The sequence below is a fragment of the Myotis yumanensis genome, unplaced genomic scaffold (assembly GCF_028538775.1).
Source record: "Myotis yumanensis isolate MYYU_CA2020_CCGP unplaced genomic scaffold, mMyoYum1.0.hap1 SCAF_12, whole genome shotgun sequence".
NCBI classification, from domain to species: Eukaryota; Metazoa; Chordata; class Mammalia; order Chiroptera; family Vespertilionidae; genus Myotis; species Myotis yumanensis.
Genome location: NW_027223763.1, coordinates 28,494,638 through 28,515,269, shown reverse-complemented (window position 1 = coordinate 28,515,269; position 20,632 = coordinate 28,494,638). Strand labels below are relative to the sequence as shown.

General features: G+C 41.5%; 1 protein-coding gene across 2 annotated transcripts in view; it reads left to right on the top strand.

Moving 5' to 3' along the window:
* Positions 1-20,632, top strand: part of RECK (reversion inducing cysteine rich protein with kazal motifs) — a 64,971-nt gene extending 44,339 nt beyond the window's left edge. For both annotated transcript variants that reach the window (XM_070431209.1, XM_070431210.1), the window contains 12 exons: positions 477-656; positions 946-1,158; positions 2,605-2,741; positions 4,675-4,815; positions 6,257-6,448; positions 7,364-7,486; positions 9,721-9,892; positions 14,002-14,194; positions 15,712-15,922; positions 17,151-17,224; positions 18,004-18,159; positions 19,078-20,632. In XM_070431209.1, the coding sequence (XP_070287310.1) occupies positions 477-656; positions 946-1,158; positions 2,605-2,741; positions 4,675-4,815; positions 6,257-6,448; positions 7,364-7,486; positions 9,721-9,892; positions 14,002-14,194; positions 15,712-15,922; positions 17,151-17,224; positions 18,004-18,159; positions 19,078-19,287 (2,002 nt within the window). In that variant the 3' untranslated portion in view covers positions 19,288-20,632. The remainder of the gene's footprint in view (positions 1-476; positions 657-945; positions 1,159-2,604; positions 2,742-4,674; positions 4,816-6,256; positions 6,449-7,363; positions 7,487-9,720; positions 9,893-14,001; positions 14,195-15,711; positions 15,923-17,150; positions 17,225-18,003; positions 18,160-19,077) is intronic.

Genomic DNA, 20,632 nt, shown 5'->3' with positions numbered 1-20,632 from the left:
GGAGAAACTGGTGAACCCTAAATCTGTAGTGCTTATTAAAAGATGTCTGAGGACCATGTAACAGTTTGCCTTCTGTGATTGGAACATAAATATAGTGAAATATATCTTTGTGGAGGCAAAATTGTATGCTTTAACTTTACATAAAGGTAAAAGAGAAATCAGAAATTTGGAGGGCAAGAATTTTGCCAAGAACGAGGATGTACAAATACTATAAATTAAACGTTAAATTTAGCACTGAGCTTTCTAGCAACTATAGCGAAAAGGAAAGAGATGGGTGATAAAAGAAGGCTAATTCTTTCATGAAAAAGATCACTTTTTCTGGCTCTGAATTCTAGGAGATAGATCTTGGTCTTTTGGTTTTTGTATTTTTTCTCACATATTCTAAAATGCAATTCATAGAGTTTGAATTTTATGCAAATCAAATATTTATTCATTTGGCTTACCTATATGTTTCTGCATTTGTGCTTTCATTTCAGGGAACTGTGCACTAAACTTTATAGTATGAGCTGGGGCAATACGCAGAGTTGGCAAGAGTTTGATCGCTTTTGTGAATATAATCCAGTGGAAGTGTCCATGTTGACCTGCTTAGCAGATGTTCGGGAACCTTGCCAGTTGGGCTGTAGAAACCTTACTTACTGTACTAATTTTAACAACAGGTAGGAGCAAATTACTGTACATGGAATGGAAGTATTTTGTCCTTGGTTTTCTTGTTTTTAAATTAGTGAAAAGACCACTATATTCTGATTTTGTTAAGTTAAAAGGCAGTAGTCTTTATGATTTCATCTTTCAATGCTATACTCCATGTGGTAAATCCTCTCTGGGAAAGGAAGCACTGTAACAGAGTTCCTTCTAATCTAGAAGGATTTCCTGATTAGAATTTTACGCATCGTTTCTCTCTATAAACTAATTGCCTCTTGATTCCATCTGGCCTTTTTTTCTCTTCAGGCCAACAGAGCTTTTCAGGAGTTGTAATGCTCAGTCAGATCAAGGAGCCATGAATGACATGAAGCTATGGGAAAAAGGAAGCATAAAGATGCCATTTATCAACATACCTGTTCTTGACATTAAAAAGTGCCAGCCAGAAATGTGGAAAGCAATAGCTTGTTCACTGCAGATTAAACCTTGTCATAGTAAATCCCGGGGGAGTATTATTTGCAAGTAAGTTTCTTTCATCATAAAGACTCCAGTTTGGGTTCAGACCCTCCGTAATCTTCACCCGTAGCCTATTGGAGTTTTCTCTCCCACCACTTCCCTTTGCCCATCCCCCCACAGGTCACAGGCTTTCCCACTTTTCTTCCTCTGCTTGAAATTTCTTCCTACATCTCCATTTGCCCATAGCCTGTCCTTCCTAACCCCTCTCAAATACCTGTGTTTCCCATGGATTCTTCCCACTTTTCTCCAGCTGGTAGTTAATCCTTACTACAGATTTCTTATTTTTACTTATCTTAAGGAACTTGACTCAACAGTATCTTCAATGCACAATTCTATTTTTATATTTCAATTGTGTACTTATATTCTGTTCAGCATGGCTCTCCTTGAGTTTATTCTTCTTGCCTGCTTTTTTCTTGTATCCTCTTTCTCTTCTTTGGGGATTAGCATAATCCTGACACATGTTTGATAAGTGAAGGAGTTAGTGCATATAGTCATTAGGGCCTGTTCCTAGTAAACACTTATGAGTGGTTTGCTTAGGAGATCTAGGACAAAATAAAGATGAAAGCTGCTATAGTGGGTGAAGCCAAAAGCATTAACTACATTGTATTCAATGTCAGCTGCTCTTCAGACACTTTTTTTAAAAGCTTTTCCAAAACCAAATTAATATCCATCCCCTAAATCATTGTGTGGCTGGTGCTGCTGAGCACTTAATGACTGATTGCCAATTATTTCAATCTTAAACAGGGTCTAGATCTGTCCTCTGACATGATTTGGGGATGACCTGATTAGGGGAGAGATGAGGGTAACTATTGGATGACAAGCAAGCATCAACAGGTGGGAAATGTATAGACTCTTAGCATAGAAAACTTATAGGAGTCAAATCCCTAATGAAGACTGAGAAAATTTTAAAGTAGTATACTTTCTAATTGTTATAGACCAAACACCTTAATGTTTATAACTAAAAGAATATTTTTAAAAAGAAGAAAGGGAGGGGAAAAGTAAGCATGCATAAGGTCCTGAGAGAAAGGATGTATAATTTCGCAAAGAGCAAATCAACTAGCCTAAGTTAATTTTCTTTCAGTGAGTGAAATGCCACATTGATGGTAGTAACAGTAAGTATAATTACAAAATTTGAGCAAGGCCTTTGATCTCAGGTTCTTAAGAGAAAGTTAGGGATGCTTCCATAGTGTAATACATTGCTTACTGTTGAACCTAAAGTCTGCTATGATTCCTGTTCTTTTTTGCCATACTTACACCTAACCAAGTGTGAAACATTGTTCTTAAAACTCACTTTCTAGAAAGCTTCAGAAACAAAATTGATATTGACTAGACCAGTGGTCGCCAACCTCACGGACCACCAGTGGTCTGCGGACCACTGGTTGGCGACCGCTGGATTAGACAATATGAGGAGGTTCCTTGAACCCTAAATTTGTATGTATTTTCCTTTTAAAGATCAGACTGTGTGGAGATTCTCAAGAAATGTGGGGACCAGAACAAATTCCCTGAAGACCATACAGCTGAAAGTATTTGTGAGCTTCTATCACCTACAGATGACCTGGAGAGTTGTATACCTTTGGATACATACCTCAGTAAGATTTTTAAACTTCCAAACACTTCTCCCTTCCATCTCTGCCCTTAATGTTTGCTTTGGATGAACATGTGGTTTAATGTTACTTTCTCAATTGGTGACTCTTATCTTACTTGCTTGGCCTTTTTGGAAATAATTGTTACCTTAAAATATATAAACAGAAGCAATTATCATATCAGACTGAGGAGGTAGTGAGCTGTTGCAATCAGGAATTCTAAGCAGTGAATCAGGGGCCAACATTCTCATATAACCAGCTCCATATCATTGCTGTCTCCTTGCCATGATTTACTAGGAAGTGGAATTTCCCTAAGCCAGGCATTGGCTTGACTCACCCACCGAATAGGGAGTAACGAATGATGGTTGGAGTTAGCACGTGAAAATGGAAGTTTTTTCTCTGCCCAATACTCGTGCTGAGAGCTGGAAGAAGATGTTGGTATCCCATCGAGGGATCCTGGATCTGAGCTTCCTGGCAGGAGGTGACTGTAGGGGTAACAAGTAGAATGCCTGCACACCAAGGAGGGTATAGGCTGCCACCAGGGGGCGTTAGTCCATGAACTGGCCAGAAAGAGTGAATTTAGCGCCTGCTTTGTTTTCCTGTGTCAGATAGGATTAAGTTCCACTGCAAATAACAGAACAACAGATAGAAGTAAAAGAAAGCCCAGAAAGAAATAGTCCGGGGCTGTTATGATGGTTCCGTCATCAGGAATCCAGGTTCCTTTTTCTTTCTCCATCATTTTTAGTGCTTGGCTTCCATCATCAAAATTACTTCCTGGACCTCATCATCACAACATGGCTACTGGAATTCTCGCCACCATATCCTAGTGTAAGGGAAAACCACCCCTAATTGTAAGGGAAACTGGGACAGGTTATCTTTAGCTGTGGGCCCATTGCTATCCTAAGCAAAATCGGAGTTCTAGTAAAATATCTGCCATATTTTCTCAAGACCACAAACTATTTCCCTTAGCCTTTGTGACTAGTATAGCAAAAAATGAAAGCATTAGACTAGAATCATAGGCCTCTGTGACTTTGAGCAGACCACATCTTTGAGCCTCAGATTCCCTATTTATAAAATGATTGGGCTGGATGAGATAAACTCCAAGAGCCCTTCTGCCTCTATTAGACTTAAAGTCTGAGTCTGGCCTAAAATCAAGTAAATAAAACGAATGTATTCACAACATTCTCTCTCTTTCTCTCCCTCTCCCTCTCCCTCTCCCTCTCCCTCTCTCTCTCCCTCTCCCTCTCACCCCCCCCCCCCCCCCCGCTCCTTATTGTCTATTTCCTGACCAGATCAGAATATAAACTCTGTTCAGGTGTGTCTGTTTTATTCACTACTATATCTCCAGTACCTTGCTGGGCATCCTATATAATAAAAGGCCAATATGCAAATTGACCAAACAGTGGAACGTTCGGTCACTATGACATGCACTGACCACCAGGGGGTAGATGCTCAATGCAGGAGCTGCCCCCTGGTAGTCAGTGTGCTCCCATAGGGGGAGCGCCACTCAGCCAGAAGCCAGGCTTACAGCTGGCAAGTGCAGCAGCGGTGGTGGGAGCCTCTCCCACCCCCACGGCAGCACTAAGGAGCGGGCCTAAGCTGTCAGTCGGACATCCCCTGAGGGCTCCTAGACTGTGAGAAGACTCAGGCCGAGCTGAGAGACTACCCGCCCCCCCCCCCCCCCACCCTTGCGTGCCAGTGCATGAATTGCACCGGGCCTCTAGAATTATATACACCCAATAAATAAACGAATGAATATATGTTTGTACTAAATTCACAAATGACCAGAAAATCTGGGTGTTCTAATAGCTTACTAGAATCGGGCCTTGCTTTATGCTTATCAGCTGTCCATTTATTTCAGACATAATTAATTCAGAGAATTTACAGACTTTTGCTACTCTTTTGGTTAGGTTAAACTGACCTGTGTTTTTGTTTTCAGGGCCAAGTACTTTAGGTAACATTGTTGAAGAGGTGACTCATCCCTGTAACCCCAATCCTTGCCCTGCTAATGAGCTCTGTGAGGTAAACCGGAAAGGGTGTCCATCTGGAGATCCCTGCCTTCCATACTCCTGTGTGCAAGGTGAGAGGTAGATGAGGGTGGGATGGCTATGGATGTGTTGCTGGCGTTTCTTTATAGGAGTTATCCTATAAGATCACAAGGGACTTTATTTTCTAAATTATGTTTTTCTATAATGTTTGTGGTTTTCCTAGTAAACATGTCATTTATGTAAGCAGAAAAGGACAAAGACAAATGTAATTATCAATAGTCATTTAGATTATAAACTAATATTGATCCAAAACTAGGCTCTCATAATGATTATATGGTTCTTGACAACAGAAGGAAAAAGAACTTTGGACCAGTTTTTTATACTCTGTACTTCGTGTTGTAATGTTTGAGAATATGTACTGAATGTTGTTTTAATATTTAGAGATTTTTAATATTTAGAGAAAAGGCATTCTCAGTGGGATGTGTAAATACTCCATAAATTTTTATTTTATTTATTTATTTTTTTAATCCTCACCCGAGGATATTTTTCCATTGATTTTTAGAGAGAGTGGAAGAGAGAGGGAAAGACAGAGAGAAATATTGATGTGAGAGAAACACATCAATTGGTTGCCTTCTGCACCAGGGCCTGGGCCAGGGAGGAGCCTGCACCTGAGGTACGTGCCCTTGACCGGAATCAAACCCGGAACCCTTGGGTCCGCAGGCCGATGTTCTATCCACTGAGCAAAACCATCTAGGGCAACTCCATAAATTTAATGTTGTATAGAAATGTATATGACTTTAAGGCAGAACATTTTTTATCCCATAGAATTTTGGTAGTCTTTAGCTCTTTGTCGGTTCCTTTAGAATATAGTTGGGGCAACATTGTGCTTTCTTTTATTTATTTCCCAATTGAAAATGTTTCTATATCATGTTAGACTTAACATTTTTAAATGTTTGTAAAATAAAAAGGAACAAAAGATAAAATTAAATAAGCATGATGTCTCAAAGGATCATCTATAATATTGGTATAATACCATATTATGCCAGCTATAGAGTCATAACAAATCTTGTTAAAATTTGAAATTAATGGGTTTCCCTTAAGCCCAATCAAATATTCAACTTCTTTTAAAAGTTAAGGTATACTTACATTCCATCACTAAAAGTTTCGTGACCAAGATTATTCTAAAAATACTATCAGTTTTTATACTCTATTTTAAAAATATCTGTGATTTTAAAATATCTTTGATAAGCCTCCCAAAATAAAAAAACTACATATCTTGTAGCAATTTTAAACAGAATATAGCAACTTTGGGATATAGGTCCTTAATCACCACCATCTCACAGAACATGGAATTTTTGTTTGCGAGAATATGTTTTTGGCCAGTGAACCAAAACAATTACTTACTTAGGTGAAAAAGTCTCTTAATCTTTAATAGACACACAGAACCTATAAGACTTATGTGAAATGTATCTAATGCATAAAATAGTATCATAGAACAATACCATCTCTCTCAGCTAATTTTTGTTTATACAGGTTGCAAATTGGGAGAAGCCTCTGATTTCATCGTCCGTCAAGGGACACTAATCCAGGTGCCATCGTCCGCAGGTTCGGAAGTTGGTTGTTATAAAATTTGTTCATGTGGACATAGTGGACTCTTAGAAAACTGCATGGAGATGCACTGTATAGACCTTCAGAAGTCTTGTATTGTTGGAGGAAAAAGAAAAAGTGAGTCTTGAACTGTATTTATTTGTTTTTTGTTTTTAATATGAGATTAGTTATCTTAACTTTGTAGGAAGAACATTGAATGGATTCTCACCAAAGTCTACAAATCAGATACTCCAGGGCAGATTTTTCAAACTATACAAGGACACCAGGACTTCTGAGGAGTTCTCTTAGAAGCCTCCTCAAGAAAGGACTAAAAGCTAATAATAATTAACACTTACTGAACTCTTAACTGTATGCCATGCACTATGCTAAGTGTTATGTATGAGATCTTATTTGAAAAAAGAGTGCTCTTGGCTTGCAAATTTCTGCCCTAGAGCATTTAGTTCATATTCTGCTTAGCTAAAAAAAAAAATGTCAAGTAGGTACTTTGTATCACAGAAAATATCTAAGGATAAACAAATTCCTTCCTTCCATAAACTTTCACTGATTAATATCTATTCTATACAAAAGAGCATACTAGTGCCTTGTGGAGCTGAGATTGAGATGAGGGATTGAGGTCATGCTTTCCTTGATAAGAGGGGAGAGAATTTGAGCCACAAAAAGTAGCAAACCAAGCACTCTTCAAGAAGCCAGTTATTTCTGCAAGGGCATTGGGAGAATCTGTGGTCCAAAGGTGGCATCAGGGCTGGTCCTGGAGAGATGAGCTGGTCCAGAAGGAGGAGAGCATTTGAGGCAGAAGAGCAGCCAGAAACATTCTCAGAGAATAGGGAGCAGTCTGGTGAGACCAGCCCGTTAGGGCTTTGGGGGAGAGGGAGGGGGAGAAATACACAAATATAAATATAAATATACAGATTTAACTCCCAAATTGTATATTCAGAAGTCAATTTTCAAGAACTTCTATTTTAAAACTATTAAACTTTAAATTTATGATTATTTATAAATGCATGATATGGAACAACATTTTATTTCTCTCAGGTCATGGAACATCCTTTAATATCGACTGCAATGTTTGTTCTTGTTTTGCTGGCAATTTGGTGTGCTCTACCCGCCTGTGCCTCAGTGAACACAGTTCAGAAGATGACCGGCGCACCTTCACAGGTAACCGTGGTCACGGAGAGCGGTCCTCGGCAGGCCAGCCTCCCTTTGTACCCATTTTTCCTTCCGGGCAGCTTCTCTGGTCTTGCCTCAATTGCAAAAATACACAGTAAAATGAGTGCATAATCTGTATTTATGAGAGCAAGATACTTTCCCTCTCTGGATCTGTTTCCTCCTCTATGGATTGAAGGCATTAAACAAAATGGTTTCTTAGGGCCCTTCCAGCACTAATATTCTGGAATTTCATGCAAAAAGAACAGGGTCAGTCAGTGATTGGGATGGTTTTAGTTAAATGGAACTTTTCTACCTGCTAAAATACCCCATTTACTCCTGCAAGTATGGTCATGATCTAAAATGTCTGTATTTTCTATGTTTGTTTCTGTTCTGATGCTTTTCTCACCACTTTCTTTTTTAAAAATATATTTTTATTGATTTCAGAGAGGAAGGGAGAGGGAGCGATAGAAACATCAATTAGGAGAGAAAATCATTGATCAGCTGCCCCCCACTGGGGATCGAGCCCGAAACCCGGGCATGTACCCTGACCAGGAATCAAACCATGACCTCCTGGTTCATAGGTCATTGCTCAACCACTGAGCAACACCAGCCAAGCTCACCACTTTATTCCTTGACTTACCTTAGTTTAGCCCACTGGTTCATATAAGTAGAGACTCCTATAAAATAAGCTATAGGTAGGAAAAGTAAAGACTGTTTCTACCAGTCTGGTGTATAAAATCTAGAATTTAGATGTTTGAAATCTGGCTTGGGGGATTTCTGGGGAGTTAAAGGGTAATACCAAAAACAAGACAGAAGGCTGTAAACTCCTCACATGGGTTCTTTCCACTGGTTTCCTTAGGGATTTCTCCAAAAAGTTAACCTGGAAAATTGTTTTAATTTTGAGACAAGAATTTTTCTGAACAAACACAATTAAGAATACTACTTTCTTGACTTTCCTGTGCTTTCTGCTACTGGAATGCTCACACCAGCTACAGTAGGTGAAAATGTTGGTGAGATGAGATGCTCTTTTCTTGAGATGAAGCTGCAGTTGTCAACAGCAGCAGCACAGTCTACTGGCATCTATTGGCCTCTGCTTTTTCCCAGATCTGAAATACTGCTGGTTCTGGGTAAAGAGGAACCAGGTGGTTGCCCTTGTCTTGTTTCATACTGCTACTACTATTTGATTTTTCTTTCCCTGGAGTGGGGTTGGGGAGAACAGGATAGGGTTTACCTACATTGTATCTCCAGCACATTGGAAATAAGAATTGAACAGCAGACTGAAGGGGAAGTATAGGCAAGATGAACTCCACCCCATCCTCTATGAACCCTAATAAGCACCAGCCCTCATTGCTAATTGTTGTTCTTTATTTATTATTATCCTTTATCTACTCTGCTCTGCTCTGCTAAGGACAATAATTCTGCTTAGAAAAACCATGAAACTTCCATAGGAATGAAGAGTGAACTAAAGATGTAGCCGGGAGACATTTACTTATTTATGTATTTGCTTACATCTAAATGATTTTGAAAGATGGACTTTACAATTAGCAGGACCCCTTTCCCTGCAGCCCCTCATGTCCTGGGATAAATTAAGTTCATGACTATTTAGCTAGCAGACTCTCAGGAGATTTTACTGGCCCCAAAATGCACATTTCTTGGTACCCAGATAGTGTTCCAGTCCAAACATGACTCAGAGAGAGAGACATTCATAAAAATTCTTAAGCCTCAAAACTACAATAATTTCCCGACTTACCTTGTTCTCCCCCTTCCAGAAGGAGACGGGAAGAACCTATATGAGGAGTTATAACCTTCTCTACTTTGTCTTGTTTTTTGTACTTGTTGGTCCATATTCTGCTTACCTAAAATCCAAGGTGGGTACCTTCTAGAAATCCCCCAAGCCAAACTTTAAACTTCTAAATTCTAGATTTTATACTCCAGATTGGGAGGAACATTCTTTACTTTTTCTACCTACACCTTTGTTTATAGAGGTCTCTAACCCTAGCATCAAAGTCTGGGGGCCCTCAATTATCTGGCAATAAATGGTACAAAGGAAAGCCATTATTCAGCAAATGGCTTTTCAGAGCCTGCTGCCTTTCAGAGATTGTAGGGCAAGTTTTTTTAAACTTAATTTTCAATCTATCTTAACATGAGACCTCTACTGATTGTTAGTGGTGTGCCTTCCTAAGGAAATATCCGGGAAAGGGGCATATACAAGTCCACATCTTGAGACTGTTTCCTCTCTTCAGGACTGCCCTGTAACTGTGCAGACCAGTTTGTCCCCGTGTGTGGGCAGAATGGACGCACCTACCCCAGTGCGTGCATTGCTCGCTGTGTGGGCCTCCAGGACCAGCAGTTTGAGTTCGGATCGTGCATCTCAAAAGACCCATGTAATCCTAACCCCTGCCCAAAAAACCAAAGGTAAGTCAAATGGCTCCTCATCCTTTTAACTGAAGATGAGCATCCTGTATGTACAGACAATGAAAATACAAAGATGAATTCAGAAGGTCTCTGCCCTGGTGGGAGTCTGGAGGGCAAGAGCCATGGAAAGCTGGTTGGTAACTTGCCGTGTAACTGGGGGCCTGGGAGTGGAGCAGCTGGTGCAGCCTGGGGGAGCCAAGAAAGCCTCTACGATGTGACATTCGTCTGGGAAGATGAGTGGGACATTGCAGGCAAGGTTTACACTGGAGGAAAGATGGTGTTGCAGTGAAGGCAGAGAGAGCAAAGATCCTGACTGCTGGCCATGAGATAGCACAGTCTATGCTGGGAGCTATAGAACAGTTTTGTAAAAACTGAAACAGAAAGTGTGAGGCAGGAGGGGTAACATGAGATGAGAGAAATGAATGTATTCTAATTATTTACTATTTATGCCCTATAATAATGGGAAATTTGCTTTTACTTACCTACCTCCATTTTAGGAACTGAATGTGAGAAATCTCTGGAAAATGCAACTTCAGTATTATTTGAAATTATTTGGTAGGGGCCCTTTCTCTGCAGTTTTCTCATGAGCTCAGGGTAGAGTTGACCTGCCCTTCGTGGATTTCTGCATGTGGTGGCCACAGGGCAAGTGTCCTGCTGGCTCTGAGGTTGCAGCCTCTGGAATGGGGCTTCACTGGCCGCCGCATGGGCCCGAGCAGGGCACATCCCAGTGCCACAGTCCTTTCCTTAGGAAGGACTTTGTGGGAAATAAGCAGTTGCCTCTCTCCATCCTTCAAACTCTGTGCAGTATGGAGGGAGAGGAAAAGTTTCTGATGTGTTAAAAGAAATAGCAAAGGGAATTGGTTGCCCATCTGGCAAAGTTTATACCATGAAATCTAAGGCCATAAAGTTCCTATGGAACGAAGACAGAGTGCTATGCATTAAAAAAGAAAAAAAGATAAAGTAGTAAGCCAAAAGGATAATATAGTTGTGTTGGGAGGTAGAATTGAGGGTTATTTAGTATCTGCTTGTTTGTTTTCCTCTATTTGCTAATCTTTCTAATAGATTATCTTGGTTTTATAATTAAAAAATGTATAAAATCTCAAAAGTGGGATGTCCTTTCTGAGTATAATACAGTGATGGCGAACCTATGACACGCGTGTCAGAGGTGACACGTGAACTAATTTTTTGGTTGATTTTTCTTTGTTAAATGGCATTTAAATATATAAAATAAATATCAAAAATATAAGTCTTTGTTTTACTATGGTTGCAAATATCAAAAAATTTCTATATGTGACACGGCACCAGAGTTAAGTTAGGGTTTTTCAAAATGCTGACATGCCGAGCTCAAAAGGTTCGCCATCACTGGTATAATACAAAATCAACATAAAAGATTGAAAAATGCAGCTATATGAAAATGAAAATGTTCTTCATGGTCACAGACAAATAACAAACTGGGAAGAATATCACAGAGAATGGGCCGATGTCCTTATAATATAAGAGTCCTTACAAATCAATGTGAAAAAGATCAACAGTCTAATATAAAAATGGGCAAAGAGTGATAACCTAATAGAAAAATGGACCAAGGACATAAACATAGAAAAAGAAGTAACAAATAGTTCTTGAACTCTTGAAAAGGTGCTTTTACCCCTGGCCAGGTAGCTCAGTTGCTTAGTGTTGTCCAAGGTTTGAAATACACATGCTCTTTGAATCAGCATTTTCTCGATACACCAAGGTTGCGGGTTTGATCCCCGATCAGGGCACATACAAGAATCAACCAATGAATGTGTAAATAAGTGGAACAAGATCTCTTTCTCTCTCTCTCTCTCTCTCTCTCTCTCTCTCTCATCAATAAATAAAAATAAAAGATGTTTTTAATAGTTAGGGTGAGTAACTCTAGCTACTGTATATAAACCCCAAAGTATCATCACTTTAACATAACAGAAGTTCAAATACAGTCCATTTGGATGTTCAGCAGGTGGCTTTCCACGTGGTGACTCAGAGACTTAGGATCCTTCCGTCTAGTGACTCTGCCAGCTCTGACCTCCAGCCTCCTAGTCCTCCTCTGTATCTTCTGCATCAGGCCAGTCGATGAGAGAAGGGAGGTGATGGAGATTGCTCCTGAGAAGCTTTTATGGGCCAGGTTTAAAAGTGGCATTCATCTCCACTTCCAGCACATTCCATTGTCTAGAACTCAGTCACTTGGCCACAACTGCCTGCCAGGGAGACTAAGAAACGTAATCTAGATGTGTGCCCAGGAGGAAAATTAAATGAATTTGATGAATGTCTACTAATCTACCAAAATGCTTAACCTTCCTCATATTAAGCAAAATGTAAATTAAATTAAAACTCCAAGGTGTACCATTTTCCATCTACCAGATTGACAAAGATAAAAAGTTTGATAACAAGGAAACATATGTAATACTATATGTAATACTTTAAACCATTAAAAAAATGAAAAGAAAAAAAAAGATTTCCACTCTGAAAAAAACAAAACCGTTTGATAACACAATATAGAGAAATAGGCACTCCCATACAAGAGCGGGTTAGGAGGAGGATTGGTATGTCCTCTATGGAAATTTAGTAATAGTGTTTGCTGCTGGTGAAGGGCACTCAGTGACTGGGACACAAAAATAGGAGAGAGACTTATTTTTCACTATATACCATTTCACACTTTTTCAGTTTCACCATGGGCTTGTATTATCTGTTCAAAAATAATTGTTTAAAAAAATAAAAAGTATTCCTTCATAAAGTATGTACCAGGCATATTCCTAAATGGTAGGTCACAACAGTAAGCAAGACAGTAACCCATGTTTAATTTACCCCCCAGTTCTCAACTTTTCTTATTGGTCCTCTTATTTCTTTACTAGAGGCCCGATGCACGAAATTCATGCAAGGGGCTCAGCCCTTGCAGTCCTGGCTTTGTCCAGAAGGTCATCCGGAAGGTCGTTCGGCTGTCTGGTCTAATTAGCATATTATGCTTTTATTATTATAGATATTCAAATTGAAAAGTTTTTCTTTGTAAAATTACCAAGTTTCTCCTGATGGTCTTGGTTCTCATTCCTTACATGTTAATAAGTGATTAAGTTCTAAATATTATTTTCCATTATTTCCCTTCAAATATCTTAAATTTCCATAACTGCACACAATCTAATTTTCAATCCCACAAGAAAAGACAACCATACATAGCAGTAGTGATGGTGGTGGTGGTGGTTTCAGTGCAGGAGGCTTATCCCTAAAAGGATGGAAGTAATTTCCTTTGAAATTAAATAATGCTGGCTACTATCTTCTTTTGTTTTACAGACTAATATTTGTATATCTGTTACTTCAAAGACCCAGTGAAAGCTAAACATTTTATCTTCCTGTAGAAAGTTATACTCTTTATAGAAATGAGGGAAGCAGAAAAATCTAAAGAAGAAAAGAATCATCATCCCTAATCCCTCTTAGTTCTGGAGTTGAGAATGAAGCAAGGTCCAGATGTTTCTAGGAAAACCTGGCTTCATGGAGTGACGTTCTCTCAGGGACTCGCAACCAGCCAGCATCAGGTCCCCAGCCTCGTAAGCACAGAAACCTGAATTTTTCAGCACATGTTGAGAAGCCTCCTCTTAAGATAGACTGATATTAGCCAAGCTAAAAACTAAGTCCCTGAAAATGTTTCATTTATTATTGACTACAGGGCTCTAGCATCAGCCCCACTTGATGGCCTCATGTCATGCCATTCCTACCTGTGCATTCTTTGCTCCTGCCCTCAGGATCACCTGCCCCTCCCAGCACCACAGAGTCTTGAGCATCACACCTTTGCATATGCTGCTTCCTCAGCCTTCAGGCCAGTGCAGCCCTCCTTAACCTCCAGGTTCCAGCCAGGGACCACGCCACCCGTGCTTTCTCCAGGCTCCTCGTCAGGATGACTGATTCCCGTTAGCATTTTGTGTGTGCTCTTCTACCTGATAGCCTGCTCTGTGTGTGCTCGACTCTCCTGCTCTCCATAAGCTCGTGGGGATAGGAGGTGTTTTCAGTTTCACTCGTGCTCTCGATCTCCTGGCCTTGTCAGTGCTTTGCCGCCCCCTCCCCATAGTCCTTCCTGGCTCCTGGTGCACCTTTGTGTTTTTCAGGTGCATACCCAGACCACAAGTCTGCCTGACGACTTTTGACAAATTTGGGTGTAGCCAGTTCGAGTGTTTGCCACGACAGCTCACCTGCGACCAGGTCCGAGATCCTGTTTGTGACACGAACCACATGGAGCACAGCAATCTCTGCACTTTGTACCAGCGAGGGAAGAGCCTCTTGTACAAAGGCCCGTGCCAGGTACAGTTGTATAGCTGACAAGCCCAAGTCACAGAGATAAAATTGCTTTTACAGATGAAGACCACTCGAGGGTCTTCTATGAACCCTGTCCCATCCAGAGAACTCGGCCCTCTACTAAAAGGAACCATCCCCAGGCGGCCTTTTCCTCCCAACTCCGGAGGACTTCCTTGCTAGTGCGTGTGCCTTTGCCCATCTAGTGTACCAGCAAGGAAAGAGAGTGGCTTCTTATAGGAAAAGAATTTAAAGTTTCCCCCCTTGGCATGAGTCAGCACTATTTCCACTTTCCGTAGTTCTGTGGGCCCTCACTGGAAAACAAATCAGGAAGAATGGGCATTAAAACAACCAAGAAAAGCGTTCTTTTCCAAACACTCTTCCAATGAAGTCCCTATCACATCGCTGAAATCAATCAGAAATTTCTCTAAGACAGTGTCTTTTTATATCAGTTTATCTTTGTGTCTTGTAAGGTTGTGGAATCTGTATTCATGTTTTCATGTTTTAAGAGTAACCTCACGGACAACCCCACTGAGGCTTCCCACACACCACTGATCTATGTGCTGGCCCCTCTCCCCGGGAATCCTCTGCCCACAGCCAGCTAACACCTGGCATGATTGCTCCTCATTTCCTGGTCCTCATTGTCAGGAAAATCCCTTCCTCAGTTTGTCTCCCCAGGGAGCTTGTGTTCTGATACCTGCTACATTGAGTTCCAGTCTTCTCTTCTCTTGTGCCCTCTTCCTGGCTATTTTTCTCTCACAGGGTCCTTACCTGCTAATGGATCTAGAGCAGTGGTTCTCAACCTTCCTAATGCCGCGACCCTTTAATACAGCTCCTCATTTTTGTGGTGACCCCCAACCATAACATTATATTCGTTGCTACTTCATAACTGCAGTTTTGCTACTGTTATGAATCGTAATGTAAATATCTGATATGCAGGATTATTTTCATTGTTACAAATTGAACATAATTAAAGCATAGTTATTAATCACAAAAACAATATGTAATTATATATTCAATATGTGTTTTCCAATGGTCTTAGGCGACCCCTGTGAAAGGGTTGTTGGACCCCCAAAGGGGTCGCGACCCACAGGTTGAGAACCGCTTATCTAGAGTCTCTCTGCCCCACGGATCTCTCCACTCTTCCTTCTCCTTATCCCGTACCCAAGTGTGAAATGATAAAGCCTCCATATTTACATGAAGATTGATTTTGTTTTCTTCAAACAGGCACTTCTGGAATGATGGAAGTCTGAGGGAATGGGAGTTTTATCTCCTATCAGTTCACACGAGTGAGCACCAAGTCCCAGAATGGCTGAGAACAGTCATCTCCTCAGTTCATTTTGGGACAGCCCGCTTGTCCCCCTCCACCATGTGGAGCCCACCTCAGGAGCTTAATTAAGAGGGTCCCCAGAACTTATATCTGCATCTTTTCTCCTTCCTGAAAGTAGGGAGACCTACTGTGTGGCCTCGGTTAGGAAAAGTACACCATACAGGTTTCCAGGCTAAGTGTGGTTATTCGCCCTCAGCCCTTCTGCAGAGCCACGGAGCCCGTCTGTGGGCACAATGGGGAGACCTACAGTAGCGTGTGCGCAGCCTACTCGGACCGCGTGGCCGTCGATTACTATGGGCCCTGCCAGGCCGTCGGGGTCCTCTCAGAGCACAGTTCTGTCACGGAGTGTGCTGCTGTGAAGTGTCCTTCGCTCTCGGCAGCTGAGTGCAAACCCATCATCCCACCCGGTATGTGGGGTGGGGTGGGGCAGGGGCGGGATTGGGAAGCCTTGATTATCTGCCTCCAGACAGTGAGTCCCTGAGGAGAGAGTTACGAGCTTATTTAAAAATTTCAAAAAAAATCTTAACTCTACCTGATACTGATTAGGTACATAACTCTGGGTTGACCTTAAAAAGCTGTGGATTACCTTAGACATCATCTGGTCCAGTGGTTTTAAAACAATACGGCCAACTTTTTTCAAGCAAAATCTCATACCGAACACCTATATGTAAACAGATAAAGCAGTATTTAATTACTAAAATTATGATTATTTGTTCAAATGCATAATGTTTACTTTTTAAAATATATATTACCATAAAGTTAATGAACAAAGAATTAGTAATTAACGAATGAATAGTTGAAGTAGTTTTGATGAACACAAACATTTGAAATTGAGAGAAGGCCTAACCCACATGGTCCAGGAGAAAAACAAAAGACAGTTATTGTCTTAGATTGGCCTTAGGATCCAATTTAGTTGTTTTAGTTGCATATAATGGAGGAAGTCTTGTAAAAAGACTATTATAAGCGATAACAGTTTTCTTAAACAACTTCCCTTACAGTCTCTTACTCTTCAGTTAAACAGAGCAGGCAGAAGAGACTTTATCCCGAGTCAGAACAGATTAGTGCACAGACCAGCAAGTCCATTCCTCCACCCATGAATTCATCAATTGTTTTTTGAGCTTCCACTATGTGCCAGATCCTCTTCTAGGCACTGGGGGCTCAGCAGTGAGTAAACCGAAGCCCCCTTTCTCCTGGAGACCTTGTTCTGATATTCTGTTGGTTTTATTTTAATAGTTTAAAATAACTTTTAAAGTTATATTAGAGTTAAACACCTATGGAATCCCTGAAGTTCCTGCTCCCTTGTTTTGCAGGTAGAAATCAAAAGCCCAGGAGAGCACTTGCCCAGGGTCACAGTGAGGCTGAGGCGAGGCAGGGCTAGGCTTCGTGTCTCTCTGTGCTGCCTCACACCACAGCCCCTCACCCTGAGAAGTGGTAAAGGGTGAAGCGGGGATGGAGGAAGGATTTGGGTAAATGTGTAGATTGTAAGACCCCGGGTTGGTCAGGGGACCTAAAGTGCAGTCATCAGGGAGGCCAGCTGCAACTCTCCCAGCACAGAGCGAAGGGTTGGTCCTGTCCCCAACTGTTTTGTGTTCTTGGTTCATTCTGACCACAGATGACATGGTTTCTGTTGCACAGGTGCTTGTTGCCCATTATGTGCTGGGATGTTAAGAGTTTTATTTGACAAAGAAAAACTGGATACAATTGCCAAGGTAAGTGGCTTTATATGCTGGGGGGAAACCTTATTGGTAAACCGCTGTAACCCTTCAGAGTAGAGTGTGTTGTCCCAGTTATAGATGAAGAGACTGATTTGCAGAGAAGCAGCTTGCCTGAGGCCATTCAGCTCTAAGCGGAGAAACGAGGGTTTGAACTCCAGCTGTCTGGCTCCCGATCCTAGGCTCCCTTCCTCACCCTGGCTGGGTGGCGACCTTGCTCCGGGCAGCACAGCCCGAGCCTTTCTGGGAAAGGTCCCTTCCTGGCACAGGAAGCAGGTTAGGGCTAGAGGCAGAACCAGGCGGCCAGAGACTGGTAGCTGCCAGATGGTCTCGGGGTTGCCTGCCCTCTCACGGCCCCATTCCCCTGTGGGCTGCTTCCAGAGCCAGCCACCATCCCGTGAGAGTTCTGCCTCTTTTCTTTTTCTGTGCCATCGCTTTTACTGCCCACTGTTAACGAATGAATAATTGAAGTACAGGTACACAAAGCAGGTGGAAACAGGGCTCCCAGACATGTAGCAGCCAGTGCCTGTCACTGCCGCGAAATTACCCCCATCTCCCCATTGTCCTCAGAACAGTCACTTTAAAGCAGTGCTTCTGGTGCGAGTGCTTATTTTAGCTACAGACCTCCAAGTCAGGCAAAACCTCATCAGCATCAACTTCAAATCCAGCTGCAGGGCCCTGCACTGACGGGTTCCTTGGCCAAAACAGCCCCTTGGCTTAGGCAGTAATGAGGAGTTCTTTTTTTCTGATAATAGAAATTTATTTTCTCTTTCTAGGTAACGAACAAAAAGCCAATAACGGTTCTGGACATACTTCAGAAAATCCGCATGCACGTGTCCGTCCCACAGTGTGACGTATTTGGATACTTCAGCATTGAATCCGAAATAGTGATCCTGATCATTCCTGTCGATCATTATCCCAAAGCTCTGCAGGTGAGGTTCAGCATACAGTTGTGCGGCATCTTGTCAACTTCAAGTTTGGTGGACTTGGCAGGGGGTGGGCACAGACCAGCATGGGGAGGATCAGGTGGTGAGGAGAGGGAAGGAGGCATTTCGGCAGGGCAGGAGGGAGAAGCTGGCGGTGTCTGAGGGACAGAGCTGCACCCGCGAGCACTTTGCCAGGTGATGGGCCAGGTACACATTTGACAGCAGAATGCTGAGTCGGGGAGGGGAGAGCTTGAGATGCTGTCACTCTAACTGTGGGCAGATGGAATGCATCTGCTCATCCTACAGACAAGGCAGCTGGGCCCAGGGAGGCAAGGGAGTGGCAGGTCGCACAGTGACAAAGCAGAACAGACTCTTGTCTCCTGAGTCTGTGCTCTCCCACTGGGGAGGAGGAGCTGGTCTTGTGGGCCCCAGTTTTTCTTCCCCACAATATCGAGGTGAACCTCACTCACATAGACCCCCAAGTTTCAGCATCAAAATAGTGAGGGCCCAAGCGAAGGGGGAAATACAAGCGGCCTCTAAACTGCCATCATTAGAAAGTTCGTTCAGCCTAATTACTTGCCTCTAATTGCTCCTTCAGCAATTAGATGTGTGAACAGGCATGAAAGTCCGTTCCCTGTGACTGTGTTTAACCATGAAAGCTAATGTCTGAATGTGGATAAGCAGTGACAGGATTGTGGAAAAAGAAGGGACAGTGGCATTGTGGATCCTTTCATTTCTGATTTGATTTCCATTGATGCTGTTATTATTTATGTAATGAATTAAGACCATAATTAAATGTTACTTTGCTAAGAAAAAGACAAAGTGAAAGCACATTCCCTGTGTTGGAGTAGATGTGGAATTTGACTTGACCTTTTCGTGGGTTCTGTGGTTTTATAGTAAGAGAACATGATTTTCCTCTCCCAGATTGAGGCCTGCAATAGAGAAGCCGAGAAGATCGAATCCCTTATCAACGCCGACAGCCCTACCCTGGCGTCCCACGTCCCTCTCTCTGCCCTCATCATTTCTCAGGTGCAGGTCTCCAGCAGCATGCCATCGGCCGGTGTCCGGGCCGGAGCTCCCTGCCACTCCGGCCTCTTCCTCCTCACTCTGGGCTTCGCCTTGCACATAGTCTAGGACATAACTGACTGCCCATGAGACGTGCAGAATGTTCCTCAGTCTAATTTCCTGCATGCAGGTTCCAAGTTGGAGAGTGGCCAGGTCAAAGCATTCATCACCTCTGTTCACCACACAGTATTTTTTTTAATCTGCCAATATTAGTAGGGGTTTTGTTTTCTTTTTATAAATGTTCAAAAATTTTCCTCCAAATACTAATGAAAAGAGGATGTTTCTTCTGGTGGATCACTGCCTTCCAATTTACAGGTTGCTCATTAGGTGGGTCCCTCACTAAAATATGTTCAATGTCACTGATGAATGACATTGTCACTTTTTAGAAAGATAACTCACTCGACTGTGGGCTTTGTGTCACAGGAACTTCATGTTAGAGTTCCTGTAAGTGTTAAGGGCCCCCTAGTGTTTGTGTGTGTGTTTACAGACAATAGCCTACTCTGTGTAGAAGCTGGGGGCACAGTGAAGAGCCCCTGCATTAACGCATGGGATGGTGATAAAGCATCTTTGGAACTATCATGTAGATCATCAGGCAGCCTTAACTTACAGCATTTAATTTAGGAACCCATCTATTGTGACAAGCAAAAGCAAGCTAACGAAATGGAATCACAGTCTCAGTGGTTACAAGCATGTGTCTGTGACTTTGGTGAAAGGGAGGAGAGCTATCGCATCAAAGCATCTTGCATTGTGCATCTTTATGTTAACCAGATGTATATTCTTCAGTATTCATCAAGGAAAATTTAGAATTTTTAAACATCAGTCTTTAAACCAATTGCTGCTACTTAAATAATTGCCAAAAAATGAAATAATTAGTAGCTCATGTAAATAATACATGGTTTTCCTATTGTATTATGAAGAAGGTGAATAGCCATATTTGTAAAGTGACAATCATGTGTACTAACCCAGTACTTTCCGTTTTGAAGACACATTTGCGTTTGTGGCATGCACAATGTAGATATGTGTTCTGTCTGACTTTCTTTTCTGATATAAAATTATAAAGAATTATGGTTTATATATTTAAAATGTCAATCTAAATGTTAAAATGTTTGCATGTTGTCTAAGAAATTGAATACTTTGAATGTTTCACAGTTTGAAATAAGCTATTCAGTGTAATACTTTTTTGTATGCACATAATCTTAGATTTTACATGAAGTATTTTTTCAGTATTATATGTACCCTCTGAAATATATAAGGATATGCTTATTATACCAAAATGTTGTTTAAACGTGGGCACTTAAGCTTTCAGAATATCTCAATGCCAATGTAGCATGTTCGTTGCAATTGCTTTTTTTATATAAATGTCTTCAATGCAATATATTGGAAAACTTTTATATTTTAATAAAAATGATTTTTA